The 18,447-nt window shown below is 59.5% G+C and overlaps 1 protein-coding gene and 1 long non-coding RNA gene across 5 annotated transcripts in view; both read left to right on the top strand.

Annotated features, from left to right (window-relative positions):
* Positions 1-2,417: 2,417 nt before the first annotated feature.
* The window catches only part of MED15 (mediator complex subunit 15), a 42,943-nt gene continuing 26,913 nt past the window's right edge, over positions 2,418-18,447 (top strand). For 2 of the 4 annotated variants that reach the window (XM_061385620.1, XM_061385619.1), the window contains exons 1-2: positions 2,418-2,587; positions 17,583-17,670. In XM_061385620.1, coding sequence (XP_061241604.1) covers positions 2,520-2,587; positions 17,583-17,670 — 156 coding nt within the window. In that variant the 5' untranslated portion in view covers positions 2,418-2,519. Of the gene's footprint in view, positions 2,588-17,097; positions 17,199-17,582; positions 17,671-18,447 lie in introns of those variants that run through there. The other 2 variants (XM_061385621.1, XM_061385622.1) reach the window with 2 other exon arrangements.
* Positions 2,601-5,854, top strand: LOC133229206 (uncharacterized). The gene is made up of 2 exons (XR_009730511.1): positions 2,601-4,988; positions 5,742-5,854. It is a non-coding gene; the product is annotated as an uncharacterized LOC133229206 (long non-coding RNA).

The following is an 18,447-nucleotide window of genomic DNA, read 5'->3' as shown; positions in this document are numbered from 1 at the left end:
GGTGGCTTGGTTCCCAGAAATCCCCACCCAATCTCCAAAATAGTTGGAATAACCCTCCCATTCATTAGTCTATGGAATTACCCAGCCCTTAAGAAACCACCACATATTTTGGGACTGCTATATTTTATCTATGGAAAGTGTTTCTTTCTAAATAAATCCACTTCTTATCTATCACTTTATCTCTCGCTGAATTCCTCCTGCCTGGAGACATAAAGAACCTTAGCTTCATTAAATCCTGAGACCAGGTGTGCAATTCCAATTAAAAGACAGTGGGTTCAAGTCTCTCTAAGGGCTTCCCTAATGCGGGAGACCGGGGTTCGATCCCTGGATCGGGAAGATCCCCTGGAGAAGGAAATGGCAATCCACTCCAGCACTCTTGCCTGGAAAATCCCATGGACAGAGGAGCCTGATAGGCTACAGTCCATGGGGTCGCAAAGAGTCGGACACGACTTCACTTTCACTTTCACTTCAGGTCTCAGTCTGGATTTTGGCCAGGTCCAGTCCCCTATCCGAGGTGTACGGTTTCAGGAGGGGCAGAGTGAGGGCAGCACCAGAGTGAGGAGGGGGACTAGAGGGGTCCCCGTACAAGGCCTGAAGGGGAGGGCCAGAGCCCCCAGGAGGGTGTGCAAGGCTTTGTAGAGGGAAGCTTCCAGCTCCTGCCTCTGCAGGGCCCAGCATGGTACCCACCAAATGCGTGGCCAGTGACAGGGTCCAGCTATGGCGAGGTGGTCTCGGGAACCAGCAGAGTAGAGGTTTGGCCCAGCACCTCGGGTAGCTTGGGAAGGGATCCTGCCTCTGGTCAGTTTTGCCATTTCCCCGCTGCAGTCCATTCAGGACCTACCTTCCTGTCTCTCCCCCTCTCCCTGAGGCCAGGAGGTCTGTGGCCGTCTCTGCCTCTCTTTCCCTGGTCACCATCCAGACTCTAACCCAGCTGTCATCGCCTCTGGACCCAGATAAACGGATAAGTAGAAATAAAAGTCTGGAGCAAACACCAAAGGGGACAGCACCTAAGTTTATCTTGATAAATTCTTGACAATGTTCTGAGCCTCTTCGTCACAGGGAGCGACAGTAAGGACAGGAAAAAAAGTCATTGAATTGGAGATATACAATATACATAACCAGTATTTAGTTCATGAATCACTTGGTTTATTGAACACAATTAGCACACAACACAAGTTAGTTGAAGCACACTTTAAGAGTGAGCTATATGATACGTGTATTAGATCTCAGTTTTATTAAATGTGCAAGAGGGACAGAGACAGGACAATGAACCATTCCAGTCAGCCTGAGGGTGGCCAAGACATGGGCTTTGGGAGCTAAAACTGGGAAGTCCTAGGCCAACCAGCACAAGTTGATCACCGCAAGGACAGAATTTTTTTGTTGACCTGGACACTTGTGGGATCCTAGATCCCCACCAGCAGTCAAACCTGCGCTCTGTCAAGTGAAAGCTTAGAGTCCCAACAGCTGGCCTGGCAGCGAATTCCCAGGACAGAATTTTTAAAAAGTACTTTTGAAAGAATGAGAGCAAAAAAGTTTGAAGATGTGACCAGCTGTCCATCACTGCAAGACGTGAAACCTGAGGACAAGAGGGGCCCCTCTGGGGAGACTGCTCACTGCCTCCTCTCCCAGTCCTGTCCCCTACTCCTGCCTGGGGCTCAGGGACACAGAGTGGACACAGCCCCTCCTGGGCCGGCGCTTCGTAGGCGTCGGTAGGTGTCAGTTCCTGCTCCACGAAGCCCGTCTTGGTGACTGTGCGTTCATTCAATAACCTTTGTGGAGCACTTGGGCTCAGGATTTTCGTCACCTGCCTTCCCTCCCCAGGGGCACAGACAAAGCCCCATAGGATCAATCTGGCAGAGATTTCATCCTCCTAAGAGTATCCTCAGGCTTCACCCTCGGGGCCATTCCCGCCCGCCTCCAGCTCCCCCTGCCTCCTCCACTGGGCACATTCGTGTGCCTTTCGTGAGCATCTGGACTGTGTTCTCCACGGACAGTGCTGTTGGGCCAGACGGGAAAGCCTGTGCTGAAAAATGAGCAGTGTGGTTTGGGTTCCTCACATTCCCAAGCCCTAGAAAACAGAGCCATTGGTGGGATATGAAATTCCAAAAGTCTCACGGAGAGAACCAGGGTCTGGTCCGTCTTGGGATGCGACCGCAGGAAGGGCCGAGCAGATGCTGAAAAATCTTTGATAAACAGTGTCTCCAAAGCATCCGCTCAGATAGCGTGCGGCTTCGCGCCGCCTCCCTGATTGGTGCGGACGCCCTGGGCTCACGGGACCTGCACGCAGTAGGGCCACAGGCCAAGCAGGTGAGCCGGAGCGCGGCGCGCTGTGGGGCGCCCGCGGACTCCATTTCCCACAAGCCTGTGCGCGCGCGCGCGCGCCCCCCCATTTCCCACAAGCCCCTCTCCTCTTCCGGCGCGGCCGAGGCGCCGCCGACGGCTTCCGGGTTTGGGCCTGGCTCCGCGACTGAGGCGGCGGCGGCGGAGTGGGGCACGGGAGGTGGGAGCTGGGCACCGGCATGGACGTTTCGGGGCAGGAGACCGACTGGCGGAGCCCCACCTTCCGGCAGAAGCTGGTCAGCCAAATGTGAGTAGGGGCCGGGGCGGCGGCGCGACCCCCGCCCTCCTCCTCAGCCCCCTCCCCGGCTCTCCTCGCGGCGGGGGGCGGCGCGGCCGGACGGCGGGGTCCAGGGCGCCGGGCCGCGGAGGGGACCGGGCCGTGGCCCTCGCCGTCCCCCCTCCCTCCCCTCCGGGCCGCGGGCTCTCCTTCCTGGGCTGAACTCCTGGAGCGGGCGAGCCCCGGCTTCTGAGTCATCGTCCTGAGCTTTCGCGTTCGCCCTTCGTGTGCTCCGGAGGCGGCGGCCTTCCCCCGCTCCGCGCCCCACTGCGGCCGGAGGAGCCCGGGGCCGCCCGTGGCGGCGTCCGCAGCGCTGGGCGCCTCGCGCTTCCTCCTCGGAGAAGCGCCTGAGGACGGGAGGCGCGGTGGGGGCGGGAGTCTGCGGGCGACCCCCTCCCCGCCGCGGGCTTCGCCGGAGGGCGACAGGAAGAGGCCGTCAGGAAGCGACCTTCGGTCGGCAGTGGGCGTGAAGAGCTGGGGTTGTTTGCCTCCTGCTTGGTCTCAGCTGCTGACCCCTCGAGGCTAGGGGCTGCCTGGCGCCCGGGGACTTGGCGCGCCGAGCTCCCGCTGCTCCGCAGTGGCCGCTCGCGGGTTTACTGCCTTCTGCTAGGGCTTGCGGGGCCGGCGGGGATCAGCCCCCGCCCCCGGGGGCCGCGCCGCCGCCTCGGGGCGCAGTTACAGCGCCGGCTTTCTCGTTCCGGAATTGACAGTTCGCTTCAGCAGGCCAGGAGCAGCGTTGGGGAGTAGGCGACGCAGAAATCGAGCCCCAGAAAGACGAGTCGGAGTGGGAAGGGCCGTCACCGCCAGCTGAGGCTTGGAGAGAGTGAGCCCCCGCCGCGCAGCGGGGTGGTACTCGTGCTAGGCTGAGTCGTGGGGTTTCAGGAGACGATCGTGCAGCGAGGGCGAACGGGGGCGGCCAGTTAGTGGTGGAAGTGCAGCGCTGGGGAGGTGAGCCTCTGTTTGGCACGGGGCCTGCCTGGAGGTGCTGAGATGCCAGAGTTGGGAAGATCCCTCGATTTCCCCACCCTCTCACCCCAGGCGGATCAAGAACAGAGAGAGGCCAGGAAGGCCATTCCGAGAATTCTGAGCTCTTGGGGGTCTGGGGACCTGTCGTTTTTCATGCTTGAATTCCCCCCTGCTAGAGCCCTGTCTTTCTCATCGCTCCATAAAATCGTTGAGGAGTGACCTAATCAGGGAAGTGCTTATAAAGGCCTGCAGGAGACAGTGCTGGAAAGTGAAAGAGGAAGACGATCCCAGGGAAAGAGGAGAGTGAATGCAGTGGATGGCCCTTGCTGACTAACTGGTTGGAGGGGGTGGGGTGCAGCCCTGTGGAAGGAAGGAAGTGGGGGAAGGCAGGGAAGCCGGCAGTCCAGGGCAGGCAGTGGGGACTGCCGTGGAATGGTCTGGGACGGTTCTGCCCATGTTGCAGACTCAGTGCAATTTTGAGGCTTGGTCCATTTCTGGGCTCCTGTAAGAAAGGTCCCCAGGTCAGAGATTTCTCTTGGAGGAAGCCTGGAGTTTGAAGACGGGAGGAATGAATTGTCCCCGAAGGAAGTGGGGCAGGTAGGGGCGTGTCTGAGGGCTGGGGGCCACTAAAGAGGACAGACTGAGTGCTCCTCGATTCAGCCCTCTGCTTCCAGAGAACCTGCATCCTTTTTGTTTTATTTTTGCCAGATTGGTGCTTAGATACTACTTTTCTGTTGCTGCCTACAATTTGTTTTGTTTAAAAACAACCGAGGTGTATTATTACCCAGCAGATTCTGTAGCTCAGAGGTCTCAGTGGGCTCAGCTGAGTCTTCTCCCCAGGGTCTCCCAGGGCTGAAATCAAGATGTTGGCAGGTGCCTTTCCTCCTGGAGGCTCTGGGGGTAGAATTTGCTTTCAGGCTCCTTCAGGTTGTTGACAGTTCAGTTCCCACACAGCTGGAGGCCTGAGGCGAAATCGGGCCTCCCTGGCTGTTAGCCTTGCCAGGGTCGGTCTGTCTTTGTTCCTGGGGGCTGGCTCCATTCCCTCCCACACCCACATGCCCAGCTCCAGCAAGGGTGGGCTCTTCTGCCTCATCCAGAAAAAAATAATTCTCTGCTAGTGGCTCAGAGTAGATTGAGCTTGCCAGGGTAATCCAGGATGTTGTCCCCGCTTTGAAGTCAATGCCTTGATTAGATCTGCAGAGGCCCTTCTGCCTCTCCTGTGGGTGTGTTCAGGGTTAGGGCCTGGGCACGGTGGGGAGCCCAGGATGAGCAGTTTCGGAAGCTGTCTGCCTCACTCGTGTTGGTGTTCTCAGTTCTCAGATTTTCTGTTTTCTCTCCAGGTTTCACTTTGAAAGCTGTGATTCTTGGTGTCTTGGTTTATGGTGTTCAGAGTTACAAAAGAAAGGTCAGGACACCTGGCATATTGTTACTTCTGACTTTCTGCAGTGCTTATGCTGGCACTGAAAGTTGGCTGTCTTGGGAAATGGTTTGTTAGTTTGTTGGGTTATTTTTTGGCCCCTGCCACAGGGCACGCAGGATCTTAGTTCCCCAACCAGGGATTGAACCTGTGCTCCCCGCAGTGGAAACCTGGAGTCTTGGCACCTGGACCTCTGGGGTGGTCCCTTGGGAAATGTTTTGAGCCAAAGTAATTTATAGTTGAATGAGGAAAACCAAGTGGAGAACTGGGACGTTGCAGAGGGAGGGGAGCATGTGAGCACAGCGCCCTGCCCTCACCCAGCTCTGAGTCGCTCTGGAGAAAACGTGCTCGGAGCATGGGCTGAAGAAGCAGCTCCCGACTCCACTGCGGAAAGCAGCGTTAGTGGGGCTTGTCCGGAGGCCTTGCAGGGACGCCGGAGCAGCCTCTCCTTAGCTCCCACTCCCCGACTTCTGCCTCCCCTCGCTCCCTCCTGCCCTGCTGACAACTCCTCAGTGACTGTCCTCAGCGTCAGGACAGAGTTCGGATGGCCCGGCCTGGCCTCACCACCTCTCTTGAACCCCCACTCTTGTCCAGCCTCTCTGGTCTTTCAGCTTCTTGCACATTCCCAATTCTTTCTTTGTGCTTTCCCCTTAAACAATGTTTCATGGAGTATTTAAAGAACTCCACAACGGGTGGACTCCCCCGCTGCATTCCTGACCAGCTCCTTCTCTTTATTGATAGGTCTGCTTCAATATCGAATTCTCCAGGTCTTGCCCACCCTGCCTAGAGTGGGTCACCGCTGTAATGTATCTCTGGCCCTTTGAGTCTCCCGCAAGACTCTGATCCTGTGACAATGACGCCTGTCGTGTGAAGCACTTGCTGAAGCGTGCAGGGGCAGCGTCGTCCTGGGGGCTGTGTGAGCCGCTGTCTCAACCACTGGCCTGGGTGACCGGCTCCAGCACGCACTCTGAAGCTTGGGAGCCCATACTTTCTCCACGTGTTAGCTGAGTGACCTTGGGCACGTCACCTTTCTGGTCATCTCCTCTCGAAGGCAGGAGTCCAGTCTGTCTCACAGGGCTGGCGGGAGGGGAACCGAGGGCTGGGGACTCTCAGTGATATGTCGCCTGATGCCCCCACCCCGGGCCCTGGCAGGAGGAGGGGCCAGTGAAGGTGGGGAGGGGGCCGATGGCACTTACCAGAGCCTCTGGGGAGCGTAGCTGTGAAACTCTTGGTGGCTCAGATGCGCTGCTTGTGGAACATCTGCTTTCCCTGCAGGACCGCGAGAGCAGCCCCCCGAGGGCTCCCCAGCTGGCCCTTGTGGGCCTTAGACCTGCCTCCTGGGGTCGTTGGGTGAGTGTTGCGCACGCATGTCCGGTCTGTTGGCTTCTGGAGAACAAGCATGTGTGAGAAGTGAGCAGCGCTGTGAATGTGAGAAAGGGCTGCCTTAAGCATCTCCAGAGACTCGTCTTGAGTTTTGTTTTGATACCTCCCACCCTTGAGTACAGCAGGTTGCACCTTCAGGCGTGGAGTGAATGAACATCCGCTGCGCTGACAGATCCCAAGGGGAGGAGACAGGGCTCAGGGAGGGCAGCCCTGGTCAGGGCTCCAGTGGGGGACCAGGGTCAGGGAGGGGGTGCGGAGGGGAGTCACGGGTCGGGGGGCAGCAACAGGTCAGCCACCTCTTCTGCCACAGCCCCCAAGGGACGTGGGGGATCCAGGTCTGCAACCTAGGAGGTGCAGAGATTTCAGCCTAGGCCGGAAGGAGCATGCCTTCCGGAAGGAGCTGTTACCCAGAAACAAAACAAGCACAGAAGCTGAAGAGAACAACCAGACAGCAGTCGGAGGGTCTGGAGAGGTCTTCAGAGGGAAGGGGGCGTCCTGAAGCTTGCGCGTCTGGAGCCTGCCTGTGGCTTGTGGTCCCTCCCTTGGGCAGAAACCGCTGAGTCTTGGCTGATGCTTTTCCTGGCTTGGCCCACAGGCCGCAGCAGCCCTGGGCCTCCGTGGTGTGACTCTGGCCTTATTCTCCAGCGCGGAGGCCGCTGAGACCATCACTTTCTTCCTGGCCAGGTGTCATCCACGTGGCTGGGCTGGTGTCTGGGTACAGCCCACTACAGAATGTCTGCGCCCTGAGGCCAGGGGCCCTGTCTGGTCACCATAAGTCCCAGTGAAACAGCCAGAACGTGCTTGGTGAGATGCTGACTTCAGGGTCCTGAGCCTTGGCTCTGCTCCCCTAGACCAGGAATGAGAGTGGCTGAGGGGACAGGAGCCCTCCGTCACCCAGGGTTTTCTCAAGGCAGCTGAAACGGGGGGCATGCTCTGCGCCCTGCTGCAGTAGTTGGCCTGTTGGCTCACCCACTGCCTCGAGGCAAACTGCCTTTTCGTCTGAAAGAGTGGTCACGTCTCTGGGGAAACTGGGGGCGTGGCAGTTAACCCAAGCCAGATGCGCCGAGAGCGCTTCGGTGGAGCCGCTGCCAGTGGCAGCCTGCTGGCAGTTTTAGCCACTCCCCTTGGGTCACTGGGTCCCACAGGGTGGCTGACACAGCACCACAAGCCCCGCTGACCTTTGGCCTCACGGGCTGTAGCTCTCATATCGCTTCCTGGCTGGAAATCGTCCAGCTGTTGGTGCCATTCCTGACCTGGTGGCTGTGGCTGGTCCAGGACCCTACGTGGGCATTCTAGGGTGGGAAGGACGGTGACCTTCCCACCTCTAGGGTGGGAAGTTCTCGTGAAGGGCAAGGGATACTTGCCCCAGAAGAGTATCTCTGAGGGCAGTGATGTCAGTTATGAACCCTAAAGGTCAATTTTTAAAGGAATTCTGATGGCTTTTTAAAAATTCAAAAATGGATCATAGAACCGAGTAGTATAAAGACCCCGCCACACCTGTGTGTTCAGCACTGGGCTTCAAGTTGCCAGCTCTCGCCTCACGGACTCCACCCTCTGTCCCCAGTCACTCTGACACCCAGAATGTTTGGGTGGCAGCCGGTGGACTCATCTCCATGCCGGGATTCCTCCTCCAGAGTCTGTGCCTGCCTGCCTGCCGCCCCTACCGTGCCAAGCTGCCCCAGACCCTCACGGGCGCCCAGCTGTGGACCTGGCTGACCCGCCTCCTGCTCGCTTCCCTGGCTCAGCACCAGGCCCCGTGCCCCTCGCCCGCCCAGTCGGCCCTCCACCCCGCCCCGGCGGTCTGTGACTGCCTCATCCACAGTTTGCATCGGGGTTGTTGAATGCTTGGCAGCGCTGGTCTGAGCCCCTCCAGGCAGGAGCATCGCGAGCATTCTCGAGTCACAGTTGCTTCCTGCCTCTCCAGGGGTGACCATGGGTCACCCGGATAGGTTTCATCTCAGAGTCTGAGAAAGTCACAGCACCACGCATGCGGGATGCAGGCAGGCTGGCGTCTGCACGAGCCGTGGACATCGGGTGCCAGCTGAGTTTAAGTCATTACCTCCGGCTGGTTGTCTGAGTGATTTTAATTTTGTTTGTAATTTGTACACGTGGGTACTGTGTAGTTTAATAGTCAACATGTATTTGTTTGCAATCAGAAATCTTTTGAAGGAGAGGTAGACCCCGTGTGCAGGGAGGAGAAGGAGGGCCGCAGTCTCCTCCAGCTGCTGTGAGGTGGCGAGTTGCCCCGTGCTCTCAGTCAGAGTGGGCAGCCTCCTTCGCCTGGCCCGTTGCCAGCACAGTCATCTGAAGGTGGTTCTGCCCTCCCCACCGCTGCTGAGAGGCTTCTGCTTTCCATCTGAAGCTGCCTGTCCAGGTTCCCTCCCCGCCTCTGCCCCCATGCAGCGGGAGAGCCCCCACCAGACTCCCCGCTCCGTGCCTCCGCTCCGTGCCTCCGGCCGCAGTCGCTTCTCCTCTTCACTCCTGAGCCCTGGTGGCTCCGCCCACAGTGGTCCTGCTTCCTCCTGTGCTTGTTGGACTCTGATTGGATGCATCCTGGCACAAACAGAACAGGTGAACTCTCTTGCGGTTTGACACTCGTGGGTACTTGCTTTGCTTTGTCGGCTGTGTTAGAAGTCTGTGGGGAGCAGGACCTGGTCACCCCTCTGCGTCGTGCGCACCCGCGGTGCCTGGGCCCAGGTGAGGGGCGTCAGCGGCTGCAGGAGGCGTGTGGAAAGCAGTGTGGAGCCGTGTGGACGGGCGTCCAGGCTGTTCCTGGGTGCTTCTGCTTAGCAGATGAGCAAAGGAGTACCTGGTCCAGGAGACAGGGGAGGGTAGTTAGCAGCCCAGGCGTGGTTCCCTCAAAACCACAATCCAGAGGGCGGGGGGCGCGTCCTCCACTTTCATAAGAAGCTCTGCCCGTGAGGACGCCTGGTGGTCTCTTGCTTGGCCCTGTCACTGCCGGGGTGCGAGTCCGCCCCTGGTCGGGGGTCCCTCAAGCTGTGGGGTGTCGCCAAAGGCAAACAAGAAGGCGCCTCGCTGGCCCAGCGGGGCCGGTCGGTTATGGAGCCGCCTGAAGGAGTTGTGTGGGCCTGTCGGTAACGGGGTCTCCAGGCGCGGTAACGCACTTGGCACAGCGTGTGCCTGGGGAGACATTTGAACTTGTTGTTTTTGAGGCTGTTTGTGACGGCAGAGCGCTCGGGCGTGTCCTCTCTCTGCTCGCCAGTCCTCGCTGGGCTCTGCTCTGACTTGGTGATGAGCAGCGGGTGCTCCTCCTGACCTGGGGACCAGAGTAAGGGCCAGGGCGGGGTGTGACCCAGTGGCCTCTGCTCAGCCCCTTAGCATCCAGGCCGGGCAGGGCAGGCAGGGGCAGAAGGCGCTGCCCAGGGCGCCTGCTCTCCGAAGCCTGTCCAGACTCCGGGGCTGGGGCAGTGCTCGCCTCATCCCTGCTGACCTGTCCTCCCCTCTTTCCAGCTTCCTCTCCGTCCTCATCAGAGGTGCGATGCGAGGAAGTGTTCTGGCCGCCCCTGTTGTCAAGTGGAGAGAAGGCCCTGTGGGCCGCCGGGGGCCCTTCACAGCCATCGGGTACTGAGAGTCACCCCAGGGAGGACTCGCGGACCCCTGCCCAGGGCTGAGGTCCATTTGGGCACTAAAGCTGAGGGTGGGGCTGGGGCCCAGGGCCCTCCCCAGACTCCCATCGTGTGTCTTATGTTGAAGTAAGGCCCACCCGCCACCCAGGCTGCGTCCTGGACGGGCGGCACCCTGTGCTTCAGCTGGTGCAGAGCTGGCCCCGCTTTCCTGACTTCCCGGCCATGAACCCCACGCTGTGCACCCCTGGGTCTGGGCTCCACTGAGTGTCACGTGAGCGATACTCATCCTCGTGGGTGGCAGACTCTTCTTTCTGCCATTGCTCCGTGGCGCGGCACCATCCCGTGTAACGTGACCCTGCCCCCGGGCGGCTTGGCCCTGGCTCCTTGGGTGCAGCGCTGGCTCTCTGGACTCTGCCTCCAGTTCTGGCCTTCAGATTCTTAGCGCCAGCTGGGGCTTTTCCCAGGTGGCACCAGTGGCGGTTTCCGAGGAGCGGAGGGAGAGGATATGGGAGCGGGAAGCCCGTCCCAGCAGCGGTGGCCCGTCTCCAGCTCCTGTTTCAGTCAGTGGGGGCTGGTGGGCACAGCCCTTCATTCTGTTCAGATAACATTGCAGATGATTTCAGAGCAGCAGAGTGTTTTTCATGCTTACTCTGCCCAGAGGTGGCTGTTGCTGACATTTTGATCTCTTTCCTTCAGTACTGTTTCTTTGGGCATATGACTTGATGTGTATGCATTTTAAATATGCCAGTACACACACAGCCCCGTGTTTTTGAAGTGGAATGATACTCTGAGTTCATTTGAGTGGTGGCTTTCTCACGACCACAGTCCCTGCCCTGGGACTCTGGCTGGGACTTGTGTGTCCGTGGTTCCAGTTCTCACGAGGCTAGACACAGTGGTTCCAAATGGGAAAAGGAGCACGTCAGGGCTGTGTGTTGTCACCGTGCTTGGTTAACTTCTGTGCAGAGTACATCACGCAAAGTGCTGAACTAGACGAAGCACAAGCTGGCATCAGGATTGCCGGGAGAAACGTCAATCACCTCAGATATGCAGAGGACACCGCCCTTATGGCAGAAAGTGAAGAGGAACTTAAGAGCCTCTTGATGAAAGTGAGAGTGGAAAGGCTGGTTTAAAACTCAGTATTCAAAAAACTAAGATCATGGCATCCGGTCTCATCACTTAATGGCAAATAGATGGGGAAACAATGGAAACATTGACAGACTTTATTTTCTTGGGCTCCAAAATCACTGCAGATGGTGACTGCAGCCATGAAATTAAAACACGCTTCCTCCTTGGAAGAAAAGCTATGACCAACCTAGACAGCATATTAAAAAGCAGAGACATTGCCGACAGAGGTCCGTCTAGTCAAGGCTGTGGTTTTTCCAGTGGTCATGTATGGATGTGAGGGTTGGACCATAAAGAAAGCTGAACGCTGAAGAATTGATGCTTTTGAACTGTGGTGTTGGAGCAGACTCTTGAGAGTCCCTTGGACTGCAGGGAGATCCAACCAGTTCATCCTAAAGGAGATCAGTCCTGAATGTTCATTGGAAGGATTGATGCTGAAACTCCAGTACTTTGGCCACCTGATGGGAAGAACTGACTCATTGGAAAACATCCTGATGCTGGGAAAGATTGAAGGCGGGAGGAGAAGGGGACGAGAGAGGATGAGATGGTTGAAGGGCATCACCAACTTGGTGGACATGAGTTTAAGTCGACTCCGGGAGTTGGTGATGGACAGGGAGGCCTGGTGTGCTGCCGTCCAGGGGGTCACAAAGAATCGGAGATGACTGAGCCACTGAACTGAACTGAGACACGGCGAGCCTTCTGGTCTGTCTGGGTGGGCAGGGACTGGACCGACTTCCAGTCACTAGGGCAGGTTTCTGAGGCTTCGTGCTGCCCCCGTCCCAGAGGCCCAGGCTCTCTAGGCCACATGGTCGCTCCCCGTAAGGGCCCGGAGGACCCCACTGCAGGACGCTCTTGGATGTGAGCCTCCTTCACTCATCTCTGCAGTGTCTTCCTGTGTGCTTGAAATGACCCTATTTGTCTGTCTGGGTGAAGTAGAAACGGATACTGTATTACTTTGCCAGGCAGAGGGGGACAGAGTGTGCTCCTGCCTTAAAAACTGTGTGTCCCCGCCTCCCCGCTGGGAGAGCCTGGTGAGGTTAGAACAGTGGTTCCAAGGGCGAGGAGGTCCAGCCAGTCCATCCTGAAGGAGATCAGCCCTGGGTGCTCTTTGGAGGGAACGATGCTGAAGCTGAAACTCCAGTACTTGGGCCACCTCATGCGAAGAGCTGACTCACTGGAAAAGACTCTGATGCTGGGAGGGATTGGGGGCAGGAGGAGAGGGGACGACAGAGGATGAGATGGCTGGATGGCATCACCGACTCGATGGATGTGAGTTTGGGTGAACTCCGGGAGGTGGTGATGGACAGGGAGGCCTGGCGTGCTGCGGTTCATGGTTCTCGAGGAGTCGGACACGACTGAGCGACTGAACTGAAGGGCGGAGTCTCTGACAGGATGAGGGTGTGAGCAGGCTTGCACCAGATGAGATGACCCTTTAATTTCCTATCTTGTTCAAAGTCCCATTAGGGCTTCTCCAACCCTTCACAGGAGTAGGGATCATGGGAGTGCGGTCTCCCCACTACTTGGAGAGCTCACATCTTGGGACCAGCGTTTCCCCTCCCTCTCCCTGACCCCCCTCCCCTGGACCGTTTTCAGTCACATCCCAGATACTGTGTGATTCTCACTGCCCAAATCAAGTGTGGATCTCTGGAAGACCTGGCTTTGCTCCTCCCGAACACTTCACAAGTCCTGCGAGATAAGCACTTTCGTAAGCTCTTGGCTTGACACAGACCATCCTTACCGGGTGGTTGCCCCGGGGTGGCTGGGACGCACTCAGGGCTGGAACCTGAGGAGCCACCGTGGTCCCAGGCCTGGAGCCCGGGGTCAGTGCATGGATGAGTCAGACGTGCGGAGTGAGAGGGTGACGAAGCTTTGTGTGGCTTCTCGAGCTCAAATAAGACACACCCTCCCAAGAGCAGCAGTAGCTTCTTTAGGTCTGGTTCTTTCCCAGAGCCTCATCCGCCGTTGAGAAATCTTTCTAGCAGAAACTGGAGAGCTCCGTCAGACCAACAGGGACGTGAGGAGAAAACAGGGAGTCGAGGTTTGGGATGTAGCTTGAGACAGGCTCCCAGCTGCTGTGAGGGCGGGCAGGCGTCCTCCAGGCCGGGAGCGTCTGCTCGCAGCTGGTGACTAAGCCAGCTGCGTCTCGTTGTTTCCTGCTGCCAGCGCAGCCCCCTGGGTGCTGGGCCGCACCGGCACAAGTGGTCTCTCCCGCAGGGGGTGCTGTGCCCCGGGCCCTCTCTGGTTGGCTGACCGCACTGGCCGAGGGCTGCGGCCTCAGTGGCCTCTCGGTGCCACAGGACCGCCTGTCCTTCCCCACCTCGCTCTGGCGGCCTGGGGGCGAGGCCCTCTCAGGGCTGGGGTCCCGCAGGGCCCTGCTGTCGGGGTTCTTGCTCCCTGGAGGCTTCCTCCTCTTGGGCTCAGTGTCTCGGTCCAGCAGCCTCCAGGAAGGGCTCTGGGGAGGCACGTCCGTCCCGGTGCACGCGGCCTCCTCGGTGGAGGGGCTCCCCGGGGACTGAGCCGCCCATCCCGCTGCTGCTTGGGCCCAGGTTGGGAGCCTCTCCTCTCAGAGAGCTTCAAGGCAGCTCGCCTCGGGCGGCACTGCAAGGAATGCTCCTCTGCTTGCTCCCCGGGGCTCTGTTCCGCCACTCCGGGTGCGCCCTTCCCCAGGCCCCTACAGCTTTGACCCTCTTCTTGTCTCTATCTCCTGTTTCCTGGCTCTGGCTCTGCCCTGCGGGAGACATCTTCAGTTTTATCTCTGACCTTTCCCTGCTAACATCTAATAAACTTTGATTTGTAAGAACTTTGTTTTTTTCTTGGCAGTGTGACTTTTCTGGTTTTACAGTGTCCTGTTCTTGTTAAATGGATGTGATGTCTTATCTGTTACACTTGGATAATAAAGGTAGTTTCTTGGTGTTTTCTTCTTCCTGCTGAGCTTCTCCAGGGGGTCTTGGTCTGCCGTGTTAGATGTGTGGGAGCCCGTGGTCAGCTGCTCACCTGACAGGGCTCTGTGAGGCAAGTGGAAATTAAACCTGCAGGTTCCGTCCCTCTTTCCAGCCTGGGTTTTCAGCTCTTACTTAATTTTACTTTTATTTAAGTGAGGATATTACAGGGAGTGTGTGTGTTTGGATCATGACTTGGGCTAGCGCCTCCCCCTGCGCGTGGCTCCGCTCCTCTGCAGGCGGGCTCCTCTCCCGAGAGTCGCAGTGCACACTGGCACCTGCGTACATCTGTGCTTACTCACTTTTCATTCTGGCTGATCCCTTATCCTCCTCCTCTACACAAAGGTTCACGATTTTTAAAGAATTCTCTGCCTAAGAGAGTATAGCACTCGAAGAGACGAACCAAAGAAAGTTTAGGTCTTTTCTGACTTGACAGTGTGAACCCTGTAGATGTGTGAGTCGGACACAGCGTGTTCCCTCTCGGGGCCAGTGTGGTGACTTGTCTCCTCTCTGGAAGCAGGCTCCCGGGCTTCCTTGGTGCCCGATGGCATTTAGGGAGGATGGACAGTTCTCTGCTGTGCTGGCCCGAGCCATGCTTCACCAGTCGGCTCCCTGGGCTGTGCTGCAGGTGTGGGGAGCGCGCCCCCGGCCCTCGGGCCCTGGCACCCCTCCTTGGACCTCAGGGCAGGGCTTGAACTTCTCTCTCTGATGGGTGGCTGATAAAAATGTGGGAGGAATCTCTTCCGTTGAGGCAGTCCGAGTGCAGGTTGGAATAGAATTTCCAAACACAGAGCCCCATATGGGGCACCAAATGCTGGGGCAGTCCAAGCGCAGGTAGGAAAAGGATTTCCAGACCTCGAGCATTTCAGACGGCAGAACAAAGAGCAGAAGTAACACGGGCACCATGAGTGCAGTGGGCCGAGAACTCCTGACGGGAGTTTTCCTCTCAAGGGAGAGTCGACAGTTTTCCTGAGTTAACGCCAACTTTTATAGCCTCAGGACAAAGAAAATTCCTGCTGGAAGGCTGGTGTTATGTGATGAGTTGTGGAGCTATAGGGTGTTCACTGGAGTGGGCCTCTTTGCCTACTGGGGAGTCAGGAAGCTTGCTAGCGATGATCAGGGAGGAGGGGGCTTTTGGCGATGGGTACGAAGGGGCTCAGTCAGCGTCAGAGTAACCTGGGCTCCAGGCTCCGCTCCTGTGACCTTGGTGCAAGGCCTCGCCCCTAGGGTCTTGGGGGCAGGCCTCAGCATCCTCCACCTGGCGAGTGCTGCCCGTCTGTACCGTGTGCGCTGGTGCTGTGCTTCAGAGGGCCTGCCCCTTCCCCTGCGGGCGTGCCACGTCCCCTGTCGTCCTCTGCGCTGCTGCGATTCGGATCTTACGCTGGGTGCAGGGTCAGCCGCCAGCCGCAGGCTTCTGTCCTGCAGTGGCTGAAAAAAAGCCTGCACACACAGGCAGCACTTGGCCAGGTCGCCTGGGAGTGGGGCAGGGCTGCAGAGACCTCCACCCCTGGGAGGCCCGTTGGCTGATGGTGTCATGGTTCCCAAGTCGGGCAAGTTTCCTTTGGTGGCATGAAAGCCTTTGGGTGGGCGGAGGGCATCCGGTCCCCCTGAGGCCAGGAGCTTCGCCACGGGCCCCAGAGGGAGGGTGGGGTGCTGGGGACTCGGCCCCCGTCACACCTGGGGAGGCCCCCTTGAGGAGGGGGTGTCAGGAGAGACAGGAGCGTGGGTGGGAGGCTCCGGCTCCTGCACACCCTGTGCTTCCTGGGCCTGTGTGCCTGACGGCGTTCCTCCTGTAACCTCAGCGTGACCCCGGGAGCTGGCATGGTCCCATCCGCCCTCTGCAGGAGGGACGCACAGGGACCTGGAGGTGGTGCTCTGCACAGGGGCACTGGCGGGGGTCTGGGTGGCCAGGCCCGTGGCCTGAGCGCACATCCGGCTCACGTGCAGGCACAGCCGCCCGGGGGCACACAGCGGGCGTCCACCTTCTGCTGCAGATGCCAGCGTCGGGGGCGAGGGCTGGATACTGACTGAGTGGAGTTCCCCACTGTGGAGGCCTGGAGGCGGAGGCCACCGCAGAACGGCCCGGGCGTGCTGAGACGTGGGGTGAGGACTGGGCTGAGAAGAGGAGGCCCCCAGGTGTCTCTTCTGGGCGGCAGGCTGCAGGGGCTTCCTGGTGTGTCCCTGCAGATGGGTTCTGGGCTCCGGGTGGTGGGTCAGGTCTGGACCAGAGACGAGTGGAGCTCTGCCTGGGCAGGGGGCAGCCCCCAGTCCCCCGAGGATGGGTCCGCTCGGTCACCTCTGTCTGAGGTGCCTGGGGTCTCCGAGCCCACTGGTGTGTGGAGGCCCTGCCCGCGTGCTCTCCCGGCCTGCCCGGGTCTGGCCTTGTGCTCCCGCTGCCTTCCTGTCGCCTCTTCTGAGCCTGGTTGCGTGTCCTCTGGTGCGTGGGTCTCCTCCACTCTGGCTGCCTCTCCAGCAGGAACCTGTTGCTGCCTCTGGGCCCGGCGCAGGCGCAGGCTCGGGGAAGCAGGCAGGAGGTGGGCACTCTGGCCTCAGGTGGAGTGAGTGGCCTGGCAGTGGGCGGCTCCGTGGCAGTTTACTCGTCTTCACACGTTAGTGCAGATCTGTGTCTCAGCGTTCGGCACCCTTCCTGGGATGTCTTTCGGGACGACGGCTGTGGCCCTGCAGCCCTCTGCACGCTCGCGGTGCCCAGGGTGTGGGTGTGTTTGGAGCTGTCAGAAGCCCACGGTACCTGCTGGACCAGGCTTGTTGGATTCCATTTTGGGGGTGAGGGGTTCTTTATCAGCGAGCCCAGCTCTGGGGAGAAGGGCGGGGAGACCCATCCTGCAGGGAAGAAGGTGGCCTGTGAGCTGGGGGCCCGAGCCTGGCGCCCCCTCCTTTCTAACAGGTGCGCACCTGTCCTTACCTGTGTGGGGCTGCGGGGTGTGTCCTGCCACCCAGAGAGGCTCCAGCGTAGCCGTGTGCGCAGCTGTCGCCTTGCAGGGTGTCGCGTGATGGAGACCTGGCTCCGATTCGGTCTCTTGCTGTGCGTGCATTGGCATCTGTGAGGTCGGCATCTGCCTTGAGCTGGAGGTTGATGAGGTCGGGCTCATCTCCTTGGTCCCCCTGGGAGGACCTGCATGTGGGAACTTCGCCTTGGGGGTACTAAGGTGACTGGCACGGCCCCTCAGTTCTGCACGGGTCCCCTTGCTCTTGGTGCCGGAATTGGGAGGGGACACGGGTGTCCGCAGGGCAGGAATTGGAGGCAGCTGCCACTCTGCCATCAACTGTGCTGGTGGTGAGCAGCCCTAGGCTGGCCCCACTGCCGGCCTGAGCCAGGCGGCTGCTTCCTTGCCAGGGTGACCGCCGTTCACGGCCCTGCCGCCTTCTCCTGCGTTCGGCCACCTTTCCTCACTGTACTGAGGGCCCCTCCCTCCATGGCTGCCCTGGGCCTCGGCCAGGCTGGTGGGCGGGCCGCCCGTGGGCCCGGACAGCTGCTGTGAGGGCGCTGGCCAGGGCGCCTGTGTCAACGTCTCTCCTCCTTTGTATTCCAGCGAAGATGCCATGAGGAAGGCTGGCGTGGCCCACAGCAAGTCCAGCAAGGACATGGAGAGCCACGTGTTCCTGAAGGCCAAGACCCGGGTAAGCCGGGGCGGCGCGTGGGGCGGGGCCAGGCCGCGGGGACGGGGTGGCCGCTCACTGCTGGTGCTGTCTGTGGGAGGGCAGTGCATGGGTGCCCAGGCTGGCCTGTTGGCACCCTGTCCGCACCCAGCTCCCGTGAGTCCTGTAGGGTGCTGTTGGGCCTTGACGGCTCCTGTGGACAGTGCCCCGAGGCAGAAACACTCTGTCCTCAGGCTCAGGCCTCCCCAGGGGTCGGGCCCCGGCAGGTGGGTCCAGAAGGGCTCGCGCCCCTTCTCAGTGACGCAGGAGCTGCTCACGGAGGGCGTAGCCCTGGCGCGGACGGGCTGGGCAGGTCCTCTGTGAGCTCTCACGGGAACGGGGCTGGCTGGGCGCCACGCAACCCCTCCTGTCATCGTGCGCCCTCCCGGGGGCAGAGCTGCTGGTCACAGTGAAGCGGTACAGACACGCAGAAGGCGCTCGTCTGGCCACCTGGCTCCGCCGGGCGCCTGGCGCCTGAGCGCGGGGCTGCAGCTCTGGGAGCCTCTGTGTCGAGAGTCCAAAGCAGACGGTATTTACGGCCGGGTACTGGTGTGGGTGAGCCGGCTGTCGAGACGCACAGAGCTCCGTCGGGCAACCTTGAGCCTGTCTGAGTGTTTAGATGAGGTAAATACTTTCTGAAACGGGAAGACAGAGCTGACTGGCCTGGGCTTGATCAGCACACACGTGTGCTGGTGAGCACGTGTGGGTGGAGGCTGAGCCACCCGTGCTCAGAGGATGGTAAGCGTTTCTTCATTTACA

Source organism: Bos javanicus, chromosome 17 (genome assembly GCF_032452875.1).
Source record: "Bos javanicus breed banteng chromosome 17, ARS-OSU_banteng_1.0, whole genome shotgun sequence".
NCBI classification, from domain to species: Eukaryota; Metazoa; Chordata; class Mammalia; order Artiodactyla; family Bovidae; genus Bos; species Bos javanicus.
The sequence above is the reverse complement of the archived record's forward strand: the minus strand, read 5'-3'. Positions and strand labels throughout refer to the sequence as shown.